This window comes from Miniopterus natalensis, chromosome X (genome assembly GCF_054644295.1).
Source record: "Miniopterus natalensis isolate mMinNat1 chromosome X, mMinNat1.hap1, whole genome shotgun sequence".
Classification (NCBI taxonomy): Eukaryota; Metazoa; Chordata; class Mammalia; order Chiroptera; family Miniopteridae; genus Miniopterus; species Miniopterus natalensis.
The window spans coordinates 96,211,045-96,227,875 of NC_142103.1; the positions used below are offsets into that span (position 1 = coordinate 96,211,045).

A 16,831-nucleotide genomic window follows, 5' to 3' on the forward strand; every position below is an offset into this window, starting at 1 on the left:
AGATACTTTAATTCTTTTTTTGTACTAAGTCTTTGAAATCTGGTGTGAACTTTACAGTTTACTGGCCAACCTTATTTTAAGAGCTCAAGAGCCACGTATGGCTAGTGGCTACCACATTAGGCTGCACAGGGTGATCTCTAGAAGCAGCTATTTTTTTAATAACTGCACTTGGAGTTTTTCTTTCTTAAACAGGAAAAAAAAAGGTAATCCTGCTCAGGGCAATATCAGCTTCTATGTTCAAATAACTCCTTTTGCTGCCACCTACAAGAAAAATTCCCCAGCCTTATTTGATTTTCCCAAATTCTCCCAAAGAGAGTGGCTGCACCACTCTTTGGTTTAATAAAAGGATAAAAGAAAAAAAAGTTTATTGTTAACCAAAAGGGAAAAAATTCACTTTCTTTTCTTTGGGGGCAAAGGGAGGGATAATAGTGTTGTTTTTTTCTAAATCAATTCACAAGTATTTATCAAGTTGATCCTAAGTGTAAGACAGCTGTTCTAGTGGGACTTCAGACCATTATTAACAGTTTATTTAATGTTTAATTCCTGCAATGTGGACACTATTCACATTACTTTTGCAGATCAATTAGCTTTGTCTTAAAAGTTATTCCTCAAGTTCTCAAAGTAAAGAGAAATGAACAGAAGTTGACACTGAAATCAACTTTCCAGTATGCAAACAATTTATTTCAAAAGATTAGTTCACCCTTTGAGTGATCAGCACTGAACAGTGTAGACACATAATAATTGTCTCAACTATGAATGTTTTTACTAAAGCAAGAATGTTAACTGGAATAATTGATCACTGTTTGGGGGGCTAATTTAGTTTTAACCTAATTGACCAACTTCTTTTGCTATAGTATAAGAATGGTAATGTGGCTTTGCAATGTAAATGAAAGATAAATTAGGCACTTTACACAGATGCAAAACTATACACAACTCCTTATCTTCGAACTTCTGCAAGCTGGTTTCACATCAGGAATTACTTGGACCGTGCTGACAAATCATCTGAGTTAGGGTTCAGATTGGATTTGCAGTTCTTGAATCAAGTATGTTGGGGGAGGTGACAAAATCTCGAGCTAAACCCTCCCCACCCCCACCCCTCAGACCACGCTGAGCCTGCCCAGAGGTTGCTCAACCCTGAGCGGTGGGCCAGAGTCCAAGGCTGCGGGAGAGCGAGGGCAGCAAGGATTTTCGGCCCCGTTCTCGGCTCCCGAAACAGATGGAGCCTCTTCAGGTGCCAAGCGCGCGCCGGTGAAGGGCGCAGGGAAAGCCCAACACCTGGCCCGGCGAGGAGCCTCGCACGGCGGGCGGGGTGCGCGTGGGGCTCTAATCTGCTCCGCACACCTGCATTCGAAAGGAGGCCGGGGCTCTCCCGGCGGCTGGGTCCCGAGGGTGAGAGGAAGCTGTTAAAAGGCTGGCGCTGGGAGCGCAGCGGGGGACGCGCTGTGGTTGCGGGGCGTGGGAGGCCCGGCACGCCTGGGCGGAGGCCCGAGGGAACGAGGCCACTGGCCAGCCTGGAGAGCTCCCTTTATTTTTTTCCTTCGCCTTGTGGGGCCATTAGCCAGTGACTGTCCTAGCTTTACAGTCAGCCCGGCGACTTTTACACCTTTCTGCTGGGCGCTGTGAGCTCGCCACTGGACCTGGCACGAGGCGCTCAGGGTCGCGCCCGCCCCCGCGACCCACTCCTGACGCCCAGGCCTCTCCCCTCACTCTCTCCTCGTCCTCTTGGGCGCCGTCACCGTCTGGGGTTTGGGTTTCCTCAACACAGGGCTTCCCTCTCTTGGGAAGGAGGAGTTAGAACCCCTCCCTTTCTCCCCCTCCTCCACCCACGGCCTGCCTGATTTTTTTAATCTAATCTCTTATTTAAAGTCAACAGAGAAGCAGGAACCCCGGGCTCCTGCCAACGAGATATTTTAGAATAATTCCCCAACCTCTGCCTAGAGTCGCGGGTAGCCTTAAGGAACCTCGTTTTCTCCTTCGTGAAGATTTAAGCAGCAAGGAGTGGGGGGCTTTAAGGGCTCTGCGGTTTTGGTTGGGGAGGGGGGAAACGAGTCATATAAGACGAATGAATTCCAAATATTAAAAATATAACAGAAGAGCGTTAATTTGGAGAGCCTTGAATCAAATCGAGAGCCTAACGCCCAGGGGAGCTCCCGGGCAATAAGCCTGCAGGTGTCCCTGTCTTGGGAGGAGGTGGGGGGCAGGTGAATGCTCAGCGTGTGACCCTGGAGAGGGCGGGTCCTGGCCATTGCGGGATGTGCCCATAGAATCGGCGAGCCCACACGCACGCACGGAGGAGTCAGGCCGAACAGACATCCCACGCCTGTTCCCTGGGTCTTTGGCACCGGACCGTGCCCTCTGAGCCTCGCCCATCTCCCTCCACAGCTGGGCGGAGACCACTGTTCTCTGCATTCCCAAGGAGCCTCCAACCTGCTCGAACCCAAGGCAGTTAAAGGCTCCCAGCCTTTCGGCCGTCCTGCCTTTTCCACTCTTTTTTCCCCCGCCTCCCGCCAACGCCCCCAGATCTCTGGGGCTCGCCCTTCCTGAAAGTAGGCGAGGCCCAGAAGCTGAGGCTGGGGCGAGGAAGGAGGGCGGAGCGAAGGCCGGGGGCCGGGGGCGTGTCTTCCCGAGCCCCGCCCCCGAGTGCGCGCGCGGTGGCGGCGGCGGCTGAGCCCAGCTCTGAGAGACAGGTACCGCTTAGGCGCCATGTTGTGAGCGGAAGTGGGGAGCGCGCGGCTGCCGCTGTTCTGCTGGGAGCGGGCGCGGGAACCGGCGGCGGGGGGCGGAGCTGTAGTCCCCGCGGCGGAAGGAGGAGAGGAAGAAAGGGGCGAGACCCGGTGCCGGGCAGCGGCGCGAGGCTCTCGGTTGGCGCGCGGCTCTCGCTTGGCGCGCGGGCGTCTCCAGCTGGGCGCGCGGTGTTCGAGGGTCGGTGCGGACGCCGAGCCCTTTGCCGGGCAGCCGCCGCCGCTGCCGTGGGGCTCGGGCGGCGACTGAGTGGGGCCGGCCGCGGGGCGGGCGGGGAGGGAGGAGGCGGTGAAGGCGGCGGCGGGCCGGGGGGGGAAGATGCCGCTGGCGCAGCTGGCGGACCCGTGGCAGAAGATGGCTGTGGAGAGTCCGTCCGACAGCGCTGAGGTGAGTGCCGCCGGGCGGCCGGGGCCGGCGCGCCCCCTCCCCTCCCCTCCCTTCTCCTCCCCTCCCTCCTCTCCACTCCACCCCGCCGGCCGGCTCCGTTCCCGGAGCCAGCCGCTCGGCCCCTTTCTCTGGCGCTGCGCGTCCCCTCGCTCCGGGATTCCGGTTCGGGTAGTTGTGGTGGTCTATTTGCCCTTCTGTTTCTTCCACCCGTACCCTCCCTCCCTCGCTCGAGGGGCTGTGGTGCCGTGGCGCGTGGGGTTTGGAGTGGGCGCTGGGGCTTTGCAAGGAGACGATTTGAATCAACTTTGCGTGGGGGGAGCGGGAGGCGGAGCAGGGTCTTACGTGGAGTTGGGAAGTTTGGCCCTGCGTGGTTGGGGGCTTCCATGGACCTTGGTGGCTTTGCGGGCTGAGCGAGGGGTATGGATTTGTTTTACTACGGAGCAGGGACTCTTGAATCCCGCCCGGGGACGGGGTTGCAGCGGGGAGACGAGCGCGGGGGCAGGAACCGCCCAGGGCAGGGCTGGAGACCTGCGGGGGTTTCGGGGAAGGGGTGCAGGACAGCCGAGGGTTTCTGCCCCCCCATCTGCCGCAGCGGCTTCTGCTGCTGCAAAGGAGAAAGTGGAAGCCTGAGGTCTCCTCCTACTCCCGTTTCTGAGGTCCCTGAGCTCCAGGACCCCGTTCTTGTGAGTTTAACTTGAGTTTCCTGTCTGTGGAGGTGAGAGGGTGATATTCAAGGAGATCGGCAGCCGCCTTAAAAGGCTTTCTGGTTTTCTTCTCCCGGGATCTGGTGACCGTCCCCGAGACACGCACCCGAATGCCAAAAACCCAAATATACCCAAACAGGACAAAACAGTTCCCCCGGACACACCAGAGCACCGAGCTTTTTGCAGCCGCCCCCGTCCCAGAACCAACTCGGGGTCTGCAAAAATAACCCAGACAAGACCCATTCCAGGGCATCCGCGCTCCTCTCCGGAGTGGAAAATCAATTCCTGATGGTGGCGCGTCTGTGATTCTTCCTTCTTGACTTTTTGCTGTCTTCTATCCCCGCAGCGGACTTTGGGGGATTACAGGATGATAGGCTGCGTGTGTGTAATAGTTACTGTGTGAGTGACCCCATTTCTGGAAAGCATGACTGAAACGCGGGGGCGGAATGGGGCAGGCTCTGATGAGTGGTGTACTTGGCGGCAGCCGCTGCCCTGCCGGCCTCCGCAGTGTGAGCGGTGGATAGGGTTACTGGTTACGTCAGTAAGACCAAGGCTCAGTTTGATCTGAGATGCGGGACACAGTGTTCGGGAATAATGAAGGGGAAGGGGAAAGGGAGGGGGATCAGTTCCAATCGCTTTTCAATTTTTTCTTAGTCACTTCCACTGCTGTATAAAATGCTCTGCTTAACGCAAGTAGAGTTGTAATAGTGCTTACGATTGGTGCTTGGCATTTTGCTACTTGGATCGTATTTTTAAACCCTAAACTAAACGCTGCTCTTTAATAGAAAAGACATTGATATGTGTTACCTAAATTTTTTGAAAGGAAATCATGCTTTTAAGACTGGCAGAATTATGAGAATTTCATTTAAAATTATGTTAGCCAGGCTAATAATATAAATCTTTTCTAAGAAAATCAAATTTAGAATGTTCAATCATCCTGTGAATGGATAGTGTGAAAAATAGTATTTCGGGGCTCTTTTCATTTTTTTCCCCTCAGAATTTTTTTGGTTAAATAATACAGCTAAAAGGTTAATACAATATGTTCTCAAAGTGCTGACCTTGTGGAAAGAAATGTAATTTGCTTTGAGCCTGAATTTTAGATGCAGACATTAACATTTGCAACTCATAATCAGTCCGCATTTCTGCTTGGCACGTATCAATGTGTAAAAAAAAATCATTTAAAATTCCATCTTATCCTTTTTCTGTATATCATACTTTTGGATAAGGAAGGCACAAAACTGATATTTATTTAGGACTTAACTATACAAGACACTATGCTACATGCTGTTTCATTTGATCCTTCCTATAACCCAAGAGAGTAGGATTATGGTCCCCATTGTTACAGATTGAGAAACTGAATCTCAGAAGTTAAGGGCACTAAGATTAAATAGTAAATGGTAGAGCCATAATTCAAGGCCAGGTGGATATAATTCATGTACTTTGCTTTATATTAGAGTACTTGCTTCAAATCCTTTGTGGAAAAATTCATAGTATAAATAAATAAGCCTGTAGTTAGAGGTCCCGTATTTTTCAGAAACAATTATGGTATTACAGAGGTCTCATTTGTTAAAGCCTAGTTATTTCAGTTACTGTCATGGTTTCCAGAACCTGGAAGATAGGATTATACAATTTGCCATTTTGAGAGAATTTTCTTGATATTCTGTCATAAGGTATGTCAAAACAGAGCCATTGTTGCCTGGATTTATTAAAACTAAATTTTAACAAATTTCCTTTAAATATTTTGTTGTCTTTAATTGTTCAACTGTTTCAAGTAAATTGTTTCTGATACAAATTTAAAATACTGAAGCCAGTAAAGAAAAGGTTGAGAATGTTCATTCGGAAGTCTAATATTGGACTTTTATTATGCCATCTCCTCCCCAGTCAATTCTAAGCAGAGAATAATTGTATTTTACCAGACTAAAATCATGTTTAAAAATAGTCATTTTACTTGAGTAAATAATCAAATTTTTTCTCTCCAGGCTAAAAGATTTCAGGGTTGGTCTCTATAAAAATTTACATTTGCCCTAGCCAGTTTGGCTCAGTGGTTAGAGCATTGGTCCATGGGCTGACCAAGAGCATGTACCTTGGTTTCAGGCTAGATCCCCTTGTGGGAGACAACCAATCAATGTGTTTCTCTGTCTCTCTCCCTCCCTTCCACTCTCTAAAAAAAAATCAATGGAAAAAATATCCTCAGGTGAGGATTAACAAACAAACAAACAAACAAACAAATAGAATTTACATTTATGGTCTCATCCCTAGTAGAACTCTTAAAAACAGGAACTTTTTTTTCTCTGTATCTTCAGCACTTAACACAGTGCCTGGCACACACATATTATGGACCAAGTAGATGTCCACTGAATGAATTATGAAGGTCAGGAATTGGGTGATTATCAATCTTATCTCTGTTCTTATCATTTTACTCTTACATTGAAGTATGAACAATCTTAAAACACCTGAGCACCTCACCAGACGTACAGGCAGTTTCTTTATTCCTTTAGAGGACCTTCCTGCTTTAAGACCTCACACAGGTCTCATGGTGCTTAAAACAAAACAAAAGCCCTTGTGGTTGAACTCAAACATGGGTCAGAACATGATAGGCTAGAATAAGGCTGAATGTTTGAAGAAGCAAATTTAGGATAATAAAGGAGGTACTATGTTAGCAAAGTCAAGGTTGGTACAAGATTAAAAACAAAATAGCTTCCTAAATAGTCCAGGTGAATTCAGAATCTTTAAGGAGTTGTTTCAAGGTGCTAGTATGTTTTTGAATATTTGACTGCTTAGGAGATGGATTTCAAAGAATTGTGGCTATCCTGTTCTACAAATGCCTTGCCACTGCTAATATTTACTAAATCATAAGCCTGACCTAAAGTGATATGATTTTTTGATAAATGATAGTAAAGCTAAATATGAAAAAATTTCAAAAATAAAAGTATTATATAAAAATAGCCACTTTGAATTCCTTTAAATAACAAGCACCCATAGTGCATTGAAAAATAATAACTATATAAATATTTTCCTTACAAAAAATGAGACCCTTGTATTGGAAACCATCTTCAGTGGTTGTGCAGCCATTTTTAACCTCAATGATTCTATTGGATTCTATAGTATTTCTACTATATCAATATTAGATTTCTTATATTTCATCTGTAGGGAAAAACATTCTATTAAAGTATAATCATTGATTTTGCAAAAAATGTTTTATTAAGTTTCTTTTCCTTTTCCTGTTTCATTTTTACCACCTTTCAGGTTTTTTTCTTTCCCCCAAGTGAAGATCTGAGGAGAGGACAGGTATTGTTACATGTCAACTGTCAAGTAACTGTGACACATTACTGAACATTTCATTGTTTTCAATGATTATAATATATCAGTTTTTGTTAAACTAAAATTTAGGAAAGTTTGCTTTATTTTGGTACCTTGATCCTATACTAATGGGGTTGATCCAAAATGTGAAACTTCTTTGATATATTTAAATTTTAAGATAAAGAAGTAAAATTATCTAATTAAAGAAACAAGTATAGGCAGATTTTGCCTTTTCTTTAGTATGTTTACAGAAATCACAATGAGTATTATTCTGTTTTATATAAGAAGAGTGGCATAATTGGGATGTGTACTCTTGACCAAGGATATGACATTTTGTAAATTATAGAGTGATAAAAAATGTAGCAGGCTATCACAAGTCTGAATTGCAGAAGAATTGTTCTAAAGATTTTTTTTTTTTTAATGTATCATCCACTAAAAAATTCATACCATTGTGGTCATTGACAAGATTTGCTCTAAAGTTTCATGCTCAGAGGCATGTGATCTGCCAGACTGGTAATGATGGGTGATGTCAAGTGGCCCAATTTGCCAGTACAGACTGGATGCTTTAGATGCAGTTGTTCAGATCACAGTGTACGACAATGACATCTTAGTCTCTTCTCGGTAATGCATGAGTGTGATAGTGCCCAGGTGATACGTGCTTTGGTAGATAATAACTTTTAAAGCATTGGAATGCTATTGTGCAAATATATGTTACATATCCTATTCCCCAATTCACATAATAGAAAGACAAAACAAGCAACTGTATTTTAAATCTTGGCATTAGATGCCCCCTCCCTTTCAGAGTCGGTATAGTTTCCTGTATCATTTATCTGGAACGTTATCAGATATACCAGTTTATCAACTTAATACCAAAAAGCATAAAAGCAAAGCAAAAACAACTATAAATCTTAATTGCTAAGTAAAATGTATGGAGTTAACAAAACCAACACAAATATACTATATACATTTTATAAAACAGATTCGAGATAAAATGTGTGCATATAGAACAGAACTGTTATTTAATACATTTGGCCTATAAAATATTTCAATTTTACTTATCTCCTTACAATTTGGAAGTCATTTTGTGTGATAATTTGGATGTATGGCAAAGTGCTAAAGAACATAGCTTTGGAGTCATAAAGACCTGGATTTGAGTCCTAGCTCTGCCACTTAATAACTTTCTAATCTTATGCAAGTTATTTAATGTTTCTATGCTTCAACATCCTAGTCTGTAAAATAGGGATGAAAATAATATCTACCTCATGGGATTGTGGTGAGAATTAAATGAAATGATAATATATGCAAAGCACTTGGTTCAGTACATGGTTTAAGTGTTTAATAAATAATAGTTATAATGAATCATCTCTAACCAATATCTGAGGAAGTTCTTTGTTTTTTTCAGAATCAAGCAGAACAAATACAAATGATTTGTTTGATTGATCTATTTAAACAGAACCATTATAATATCTGAATATGATTGTAAGGGTAAGATGAACAGAAATCTCTTGAATCTTGTTCTTTTTTTGTATTGTTCCCCTCATTGATATTGTCTTTAAAGGGGGAAAACAGATAAAAAACATTTTGAAGAATATGTGTGGAAGAAGGAAGAAAGGGAAATATGTTCACATTTCAGCATTGCTCAAATTGGAAGGTGCCTTACAATCAATGGCAAGTCGTTAATTAGCAGTAGGTTTTTTCCTTAGTGATACATAAGATAATAGTGTATCTTACACATGATGGTGTCTTTTAATCAGTGAAATATGATATATCCTGTATGTCAACCCCTTGAGGGAAGTGTATCCCTGAAGAAATGGATAAAGTAAATATATAGCATTAGTAGGTAGAATTTTAACTTTTGAAAATATACCAAAAGAAAATGTGCTTTTTAATTTTAGGATCAGTTAGTTCTGTTAATTTCATTTTTAGGGACAACAATTCATAATGCCACACCTCCCTCCCAATTAGTCTAAACACATTTGTTTTGGTCTTTTGAATATGCCGTGAGTAACTGTATTTTCCTGTCTAGGAATATAATCCTTTAGATTTGGTCTGTTAGGTGGTATTGATACTTAAGGAACTTTAAATATCACTTACAATATTTTTAACTGAGAAGTCTGTATCTGTACCCCAACAACCATCTCCCCCACCAAAAGAAACAAAGAAGCATGGCATAATGAAATAAATTTGGGAATTGTGGAGTTAAACAAGATTTGACCAATATCTTTACTGCATAACTTCTTAGAACTTTTAGGATTGATGAATCTGCAAAAAGGATATATTCCCATCATTTGAGACTTGATGTAAGAACCTCTTTTTTCTGAACCATCTATGAAGTCTCAAAGGACATAAATGCTTTGCAGAACACAGTTTTGGAAAGTCTAATAACTACAGTAACATGATCCAGTATTGCCTGGAAATGAACTGTTATGTTTAATTGACTGTATCAAACCTTTTTCTTTAACTGTCAAGAGTTTTTATTTCATTTTAAATTGAAATATTTCTAAATTAAATTGTACAATTTTCCATCTTAATAGTGAACTAAAAATTTAAATTAATAATTTAAATAAAAGTTTAAATAATGTAAACTTTTTAATTCAACATTCTTACAAGTAATGGTCATATTCTACCTTAAAGTCAAACTAATGGCCCCTGCTAAATGTCCCCTTCATTGACTTTTTCTGTAACTTATGTGTAATATTCATAGTTTTTAAAGACTTTTATCATTTGCTACTTATTGCTGCTGTCAATCTGCCTACTTCTTCTTCTTTTTTTTTAAATTAGTTGCTTCTAATTTGCAGTTACTAGCAGACAGATAGCTAGGCTTAATGATATTTTGATGCAGCCATTTTTAACTTCGGAATGTTGTTACTTCATCTTTTAAAAAGAATTACACTTACAGCTTACCAAACAATGTAAAATAGCATCCTCACCCTTTTTCTGATGTCTGCCCATCATATACACATACTTCTGGGGTCAGGAGTATTTGATGGGCATATTACCTACTAATAAACTAATTTTATGCTTCAACATACCATAACAGAATGGCTCAATTACTGGCATTACCTACTCTGCATATTTACCTTCCTGTCTTGAAGCTGTCAGCTAGGAAGGAATGTGAATGAACTAAAGAACAAGCAGCTAAAAGACGGAAAGCTGGCCTACTGCCCCACCTGGAGTCAGGTCTCCACATTGTCTTTTAGGCTGTGTTTCTGTGTGTGGGGAGGGGGTTGTTAAAATAGTGCTAGTTTCCTGAATATTAGATAACTTACACTTCTGTGTAAATCCAGAAGTGCTTTTATATTTCCTGTCACTCTTCTCCTTTGTTAATATAAATAGAATTACAGCAATACGTAAATCAGATGTCCCATCTTGATGAATATATCCATGGTTTCTTACATACCTTAAACACTAATTATGTTTTATCCACCATGTAAATTGATTTTTATAATCTGACATATGATGATGATCTCATCTTCAAATCTGACCTGGTCATCTAGATTTCTCAGAGCTTGGCCTTTAATCCTTTGGTCCACAAAGCTTGTTATAGGAAACTTGGTTCAGTCATTTGATAGGTGTTAGAAGCAGATGTCAAATGATAGCCTGAAGCAAAAGATCATTTTGACATTAATAGATTGAAGTGCATCTCAAGTGCAGTATTTTGGGAGAAATCTTCACTCCAGAAATCTTGTAGAACCTATATCTAAAACCTCAGTTACCAGAATGTTATTTCAGTTCTTCATATTTAGGGGCAAAGGTGTCTTCATGAAAACCATATAAAATAATGGGAAAGATTCACTTAAAATGTTTTTTTAAACTTCTAGATTGGCATTATTCAGCAGTGACTAGCACCTGTGGTTATTGAGCACCTGAAATGTGGCCAGTGTGGCTGAGGAACTGAATCTTAAATTTAATTTTAATTAATTTAAATTTAAATAGTCCCTTGTGGCTATTGACTACCACATTGAACAACACAGTTCTAGGTTATAGAACCCTTTTTTCTACACTGGTGTTTTTCAGCTCCACCCTATATTATTTATATATTGAAATTAATAGGCTAAAGCTTTTTCTAAGTGAAAAGTATATTTAATAAACTTTTTCAAATTATGGTTAATCAGCTTTGTTTTGTCTTTCTCCTACCTTGAAGATTTTGATAAGCCCTGGTAGGTGGTACATGCCCAAATCACCATTCTGCACTTTCTACAACTTCACTAGTTTTACAGTGACATTTCTCATTCAAGTGATAACACCAACACATTGGCAAATTTTAGTTTTCAAAATATGTTGCATTTTTCACTATACTGTGCTATATTAATACTGGAAAGGGGGATTGATACATCTTGGAGACTAAGATTTACTGAATGCCCCCTCTGACTAGACACTTTTGTATTTCCATTTGAATGAGGTAGACATAATTATCCTCAGGTTACTGATAAGGAAACTAAAGTGTAGAGAGGTTAAGTAACTTGCTTATGGTTGCATAGCCAGTAAGTGGAGGAGACAGAATTCAGACCCAAGTCTCACAGATTGCAAATTCCATTGGCTTTCCACTAAACTACCCTGCTCTAGTTTAGGTGAGTGGTTCAGTCTAGATGAAATCTACAAAGGAGAGAGGTTTCAGGGCATTTGCATGAGTAGATGTTTTTATGGGAGTGTATAGGTAAAGTTAGAAAAATAAAATAGATACTATGCTCCAAATACAGTATGGGTTAAATAGGCTTTTGTGAACTGGCCTGAGAAGCAGCCTTTATGATATTGTATGGGAAAATGTTTTGAGATATCTAAGCAGCTATCTTATAAATGAACATTTGAAACAAAAACTATAGTATTGGAAAAGGGGGGACTGCCTAGATGTTATTTAACAGCTCTCCATACAGAAGTGTCTAGGTATGTGCTGAGTAACTGCTCTGTTTTTTAACTGTAGCGTATTAAATCATTACCTCTTTGTATTTGCCTCTTCTTTTCAGAAAAATCTATTTTACACTCCCTCAAAGTACCAGAAAACAGGATCTGGCTCAACCTGGAAAAGTTGCCAATTATCTTGCTACAGTATAAAAGGAAATTTAAAGAAAAGTTACACAATCATTGGTGTTTTTTGGGGTGAGGGGGTTAAACTTAGGTCAAATAGCCCTAATTAATCTTTTTTATTTATTTAAAAAAAAAATTTAATATGTCTCTTGATTTCAGAGAGAGGAAGGGAGAGAGAGAGAAAGCTAGAAACATCAATGATGAGAGAGTCATTGATCGACTGCCTCCTGCATGCCCCCTTTTGGGGATCAAGCCTGCAAACTGGGCATGCGCTCTGACCGGGAATCGAACCGTGATCTCCTGGATCATAGGTCGATGCTCAACCGCTGAGCCACGCCCAGCTGGGCTAATCTTTTTTTAAATTGAGGTATGATTTACCTACCGTAACATTTACCCTTGTAAAGTATGCAATTCAGTGGTGTTTAGTCTATTCACAAAGTTGTGCAACCATCACCACTAATTTCAGAACATTTTTATCACTCCCAAAATAAATCCTATACTCATTAACAGTCACTCCCTATTCCTTCCTTCTCCCTGTCAACCAATAATCTACTTTTGCCTGTAAATTTGCCTATTCTGGACATTGCATATTAATGGAATCGTACAATATGTGTCTTACATCATTTACTTAACATAATGTTTTCAAGGTTCATCCATGTTATAGCATGTATCTGCTTCATTCCTTTTTATGGCTGAGTAATATTCCACTGTATGGATATACCACATTTTGTTTATCCATTCATCAGTTGATGGACATCTGGGTTTTCACTTTTTGGCTATATAAATAATACAGCTGTGGACATTTGTATACAAGTTTTTATGTGATCGTGTATTTTCAGTTCTTTTGGGTAAAAACTAGAAATGGAATTGCTTTGTCATGCGGTAAGTCTATATTTAACATTTTGAAGAACTGCCAAATTGTTTTCCAACTTGCTTGTACCATTTTATATTCCTACCAGCAGTGTATGAGGGTTCTAATTTCTCTATATCCTCACCAACACTTGTTATTTTCTTTTTCATTATAGTCACCCTAGTGTGTGTGAAATGGTATCTCATTGTTGCTTATAATTTGCATTTCCCTAGTGACTAAGGATGTTAAGGATCTTTTCATGTGCTTATTGTCTGCTTGTATATGTAAGTAACTCTCATGCTTATTATGTTACTGATTTGTGGACTTAAATGGAGTTTTGCTCTAATGCTGATATAGAGGATCCTTATCTGTGTTATGTTATATACATAATTCACAGAAAACTTAGTTTCAGTTTGTGCTTTTAAAAGATTTCCTTCACTTCTAGATGTAATAAATACAAAACTTTTCCTAGAACAATGGTTTTCCACCTGGGTTAGTAGAGCCCCATGTTCTGTGGAAGTACCTTAGGATACCTCATCACCTGGGCCACCCCTTCTCCAGCCAGAGCAGAATTCCTAAAGGAACACAACAAAGAGTTGAAGGTTAATTATAGAAAATTATAGAAAGAAAGCAAAGATTGAAGCAGTAATAATTTCCTTACAGTCTTCTCAGTCTTGTTATTCTATTTTATAGTTTCTTATTTAAAGCAAGAGTACAGGTATTAATTGAAGGTCAATCACAACAAAAGTTATAGAATATCTTAAATTAAGCATGTCAACAGATAAATGAATTATTTTCAAGAACTCGTCTCTTAAATAAAGTGAAATATATAGGTGTTTTATTTAAAGAAGTAAAAATGCACAATAAAACCCATATTTGCCTCCTTTTCTTGAAGTTCCTGCTGGCCATTGGTATAATTCAAGAAGAATATCACACTGGATGTTGATAGCAGTAAGGGGGGGTTACTTAAAGCGATAAATGTCATAGACATGTTAATAAGATTTCCTTGGATTATTAAAAAGAAGAGCTCATAAATGAGTTTCAAAGTGATCTTTTCTCCCTGGCTGTTCTGAAAGTGTAATAGTATAGTATAGTATAGTATAGTATAGTATAGTATAGTATAGTATAGTATAGTATAGTATAGTATAGTATAGTATAGTATAGTACTAGGTGATAATGAGTGAAATAGAATTCTTTTCTTTGGAATATTATAGTCTAAAAGTACTGAGGTAGACAGACAGTTGGAAAACACTAAGCAAGCTAAATTAGCCAGGAATGATATAAATAGATGTAATTGGATCGTTAGGGCAAAATTATGATCTATAATTTTCTAGCAGTTTCCATAGTACATTTTTAACCATAATGTGGAAAACTAGGAAATAAATGTTTTCACCCCCGACACCCAATAAAGTTCTTTTTAACACACACACACTACCCCTGGATGGCAGGGCTAGTTGACACTCTACTTCCCCCTGTCCCCTCCCAAGTTTCTCTCTCTGGATTGGGTGCTGTAAAAGCCTCCAACCTAAAACCACTAACAGGCACAGACAAAATGGGCCCCAAGAAAAAGCCTGTTCTCGTTAGCCAGATGACTGGGGAAAGGGTAGGCTAACAATAGCAAACTTTTTTTGTACTACACACCCTACTGTAGCTAAACATCAACAGAAAAACACCCTAGTCCAAGGAAGCAAGTGGCAGTGCTCAGATTCCTCCACTCAGTGGTATTGGCTCGGTAGATCAGGGACCTAATCTCCCATTCCTTGCCTATCAAAAGCAGACAGCACTTTGATTCCCTCTGCTAGGTGGTTTTGGCAGGGTGATCAAGGACCCAATCTTTCCTCATTCCACCCCCTGCAGGAGGTGGTGCTTTCACTAGGGTAGTGTCAGCCAGGTCCAGTAGACAATTGAGCCTTCACTCCAACTTGGAAGCAGTGAGACTTATCAAGGTGGTGTGAGGCAGGGCTAGTCTCCACTAAGCTTCCCCTGCCCTGTGTCAGCTGAGCTTCCACCCTCACCAAACATTAAGGCAGAACAAGATGGTTGGAGGTAGGCTAGTTAACACTGCTTCCCCCCTCCCCTGATGTAAGTGGGGCCCACTGGGGAGCTGAGACTCCACCCTCATCTGGTATCTACCAGGGGGAACAAAGTGGTGGATGGCAGGGATAGTTGGCACTCTGCTTCCCCTTGTCCCCTCCCAAGTTAACTGGGGCCTTCAGGGAACTGAGCTTTCCACTCTACCTTGCAGCAACAGAACAATGTGAGTCAGCCTTCTGCTTCCCTACCCACTATTGTCAGTGGGGTCTGTCAGGAAGCTGAGCTTACACCCCTACAAAGAGGGAATGAGGTGGTGCAGGTTGGTGCCCCACTTTCACTGGGGCGGAGAGTGGAGCTGAACTTCCATCCCACCCATCTGCAAAAATGCAGTGTGACTCATTGCTCCACTTTTGCCAGGGTGATGTCGATGGAGCCCAGCAGGAAGTTGAATAAACGCACTCACCCTGCCCGCACACTTATATCTCAACTGTTGGACAGCCTACTAAAAAAATTAAATGGGATCCAGAGTCTTGTAATCTCCAAAATGTCTATTATACAATTGAAGATCACTTATACTAAGAACCTGGAAAATGCAACACAAATGAGAAAACAGTCAACAGATACAAACACCAAGATGCTTCAGATGTTATAATTATCTGACAAGGATTTTAAAGAAGCCATCATAAAAATGCTTCAGTGAACAATCACAAACATTTGAAACAAATGAAGTGTTAGTCTCAGAAAAGAAATAAAAGGCATAAAGCAGAAAATGGACACTTTAGAACTGAAAAATACAATAACTGAAATAAGCATGGAATCAAGAGAAGAATGGAGATGACAGGAGTCAGTAAAAATTAAGATAGAGCAATAGAATTTGCCCACTCTGAACAACAGAGAAAAAAAACTGAAGGAAAAAAAATGAAGAGAGCCTCAGGGGTCTGGGGTGCATTAATAAAAGATTTAACATGACATCAGAGTCTCAGCAGAAGAAAAATGTGGACTGAAATGTCCCCAATTTGGCAAAAGATACAAGCCTACAGATTTGAGAAGCTGGCTGAACCCAAACAATAAAAACCCAAAATAATTCACACCCAGACACATCATAATCAAACCTTTGGAAATGAGAAGTTGTTTAATGGATATAGAGTTTCAATTTTACAAGATGAAAAAGTTCTGGAGATTGGTTGCACAACGTGAATATACTTAACATATTGAACTGTTCACTAAAAGTGCTTAAGATAAATTTTATGTGTATTTTACCACAATTAAATTTTTAAATCAAACTGTAAATAAAGAGAAATAATCATGAAAGCAGTTAGAGAGAAATGAACTATTACTTATAGGGGAACAATGATTCAAATGACAGGAGATCCCACGTTAGAAACCATGGAAGCCAGACGAAATGGCACACTGTTTTTCAAGTGCTGAGAGAAAAGAACTGTCAACCCAGAATTCTATGCCCAGTGAAAATATTCTTCAGGAATGAAGGTGCAATTAAAGCAGTCTCAGATAAAGCAAAGCTTAGAGAATTTGTACCAGACCCTGAAAGGACTGCAGGTAGTTCTTCAAGCAGAAAGGAAATGGTAAAAGAAGGATCTGGAACATAAGATTAAAGAGATAGGGATTACATGAATTCTATACAGTCTCTTCCATAAAATAGAAAAGACTTCATAACTCATTTTATGTGACCAGTATTGCCCTGATCCCAAAACTAAGAAAGCTACAGACCAGTATCCCTCAAGAATACAGAACACAATCTTCAAAATATTAACAAAACATATCCAGCAAT

At 40.7% G+C, this 16,831-nt stretch overlaps 1 protein-coding gene across 1 annotated transcript in view; it reads left to right on the forward strand.

Annotated features, from left to right (window-relative positions):
- The first annotated feature begins 3,045 nt into the window (after nt 1-3,045).
- Nucleotides 3,046-16,831, forward strand: part of RPS6KA3 (ribosomal protein S6 kinase A3) — a 97,287-nt gene continuing 83,501 nt past the window's right edge. The window contains exon 1 of the mRNA XM_087829307.1: nt 3,046-3,129. Within this exon, the coding sequence (XP_087685433.1) occupies nt 3,061-3,129 (69 nt within the window). The 5' untranslated portion in view covers nt 3,046-3,060. The remainder of the gene's footprint in view (nt 3,130-16,831) is intronic.